This window comes from Penaeus monodon, chromosome 33 (assembly GCF_015228065.2).
Source record: "Penaeus monodon isolate SGIC_2016 chromosome 33, NSTDA_Pmon_1, whole genome shotgun sequence".
NCBI classification, from domain to species: domain Eukaryota; kingdom Metazoa; phylum Arthropoda; class Malacostraca; order Decapoda; family Penaeidae; genus Penaeus; species Penaeus monodon.
Window position 1 is genome coordinate 23,590,993 of NC_051418.1, and position 1,305 is coordinate 23,592,297.

At 45.1% G+C, this 1,305-nt stretch overlaps 1 protein-coding gene across 1 annotated transcript in view; it reads right to left on the reverse strand.

The window, feature by feature from the left end:
• Nucleotides 1–1,305, reverse strand: part of LOC119594167 (isatin hydrolase-like) — a gene marked incomplete at its 5' end in the record, with an annotated part of 32,523 nt that overhangs the window by 843 nt on the left and 30,375 nt on the right. The window contains 1 exon segment of the mRNA XM_037943238.1: nt 88–275. Within this exon segment, the coding sequence (XP_037799166.1) occupies nt 88–275 (188 nt within the window).

Sequence of the window (1,305 nt, forward strand, 5' to 3'; positions counted from 1 at the left end):
TTCTTCCTAGGGGCTTGAGAATCTCCATGCCACAAGCTGGGAACTCTCCTCTCACACAAAGGCAAGGCATAACGCCTGCTTCATTACCCTATCCAGGTTCGCCAGGTTCTCGATGCCGTAGATGTTGTTGGCGAAGAGAGCCACGTGGGCCGGGTATCGCACCGACTGCCCGACGTCGAGCGAGAGGGTATCGATACCCACGCCGATCACGCCCCAACGCTGGTGGTAACGGGTGGCGTGGTTGGCGAGCCATTCCGCCGCGCCCTTGCTCAGGCCTGAAGGAGGGACGGAGGCCAAGAGAAAAGGAAGTGTTAGTCATATTTTTGGAATAGCCATGGAAGGAGATTGAAGTAATAATTGCTGATTATCTTTTTGTCTTTTTTTCACCAAAGAGCTTATTATTGTTATTTTTGGGCAGTACTACAGTGAGTTGGCTATTTTCACTAATGACATGATCAGGGTTATGTAAACTAACAATACAAGACCACAATGAACACACTGCTACAGGGCACTCGCATCACACAAAACAAACGTATATTTTTCGAACAAACACACACATACGACCACATTTACGCCTCCCAGTATATAGAAAAATAAGCCACGCACGCAAGATTCACGAATGCACATGCAAGGCAAGAAGAAAAAAGTGTTGTAGGAGAAGAAAACGAATAGGTATTCCGATTTTAAAAGTGGGCAAAATTCGAAAAGAGTGTTCGTTCTGACGTGTATTTCTTTTTCCATTGTTTTCTAATAATGATCTGATTTTTGGAATGAGAAGAAAAGAAAATCCATACTGCTTATCTCCCTCCTGTATAGCTATGAAAGAAATTTCCATCATCAGCTGACCCAAGCCCGGGAGTTTTAAATGCTTTCAGGAAGAAAACAAATGAAGTCTCTATTGCACATCGGCAGCGGGTGAGCAGAGGCTGGTCTTACTGACAGGGAGGGAGCTTGATGCGCTGGCTTTAGGTACTTCCAGAGGGCAGCCTTGTCAGACGGGTGACTGTGACGCCTGGGTTGAAGTTAGCTGAAAAACAGGCCGTGAATAAAGACATAAAGACATACATAGTAATGCATCCTGTATGACCAGATACATTATGGAACTAAGCCGTTCTTTTCGTGCAGAAATACGAAACAAGACATGGAGTAAGTGGATGCTGCAGATACCATCCCTGAGAAATGAAAAAAATAGTCATTTGATGCCTGGTTTCCATAGTTCGCAAGAGGCCTTGATAGTGGCGGCAATCAGCGTCTAGCAGCTGATTGGTTATTTGAACGGTTCTTACAGTGAGTAAAGCAGCGATT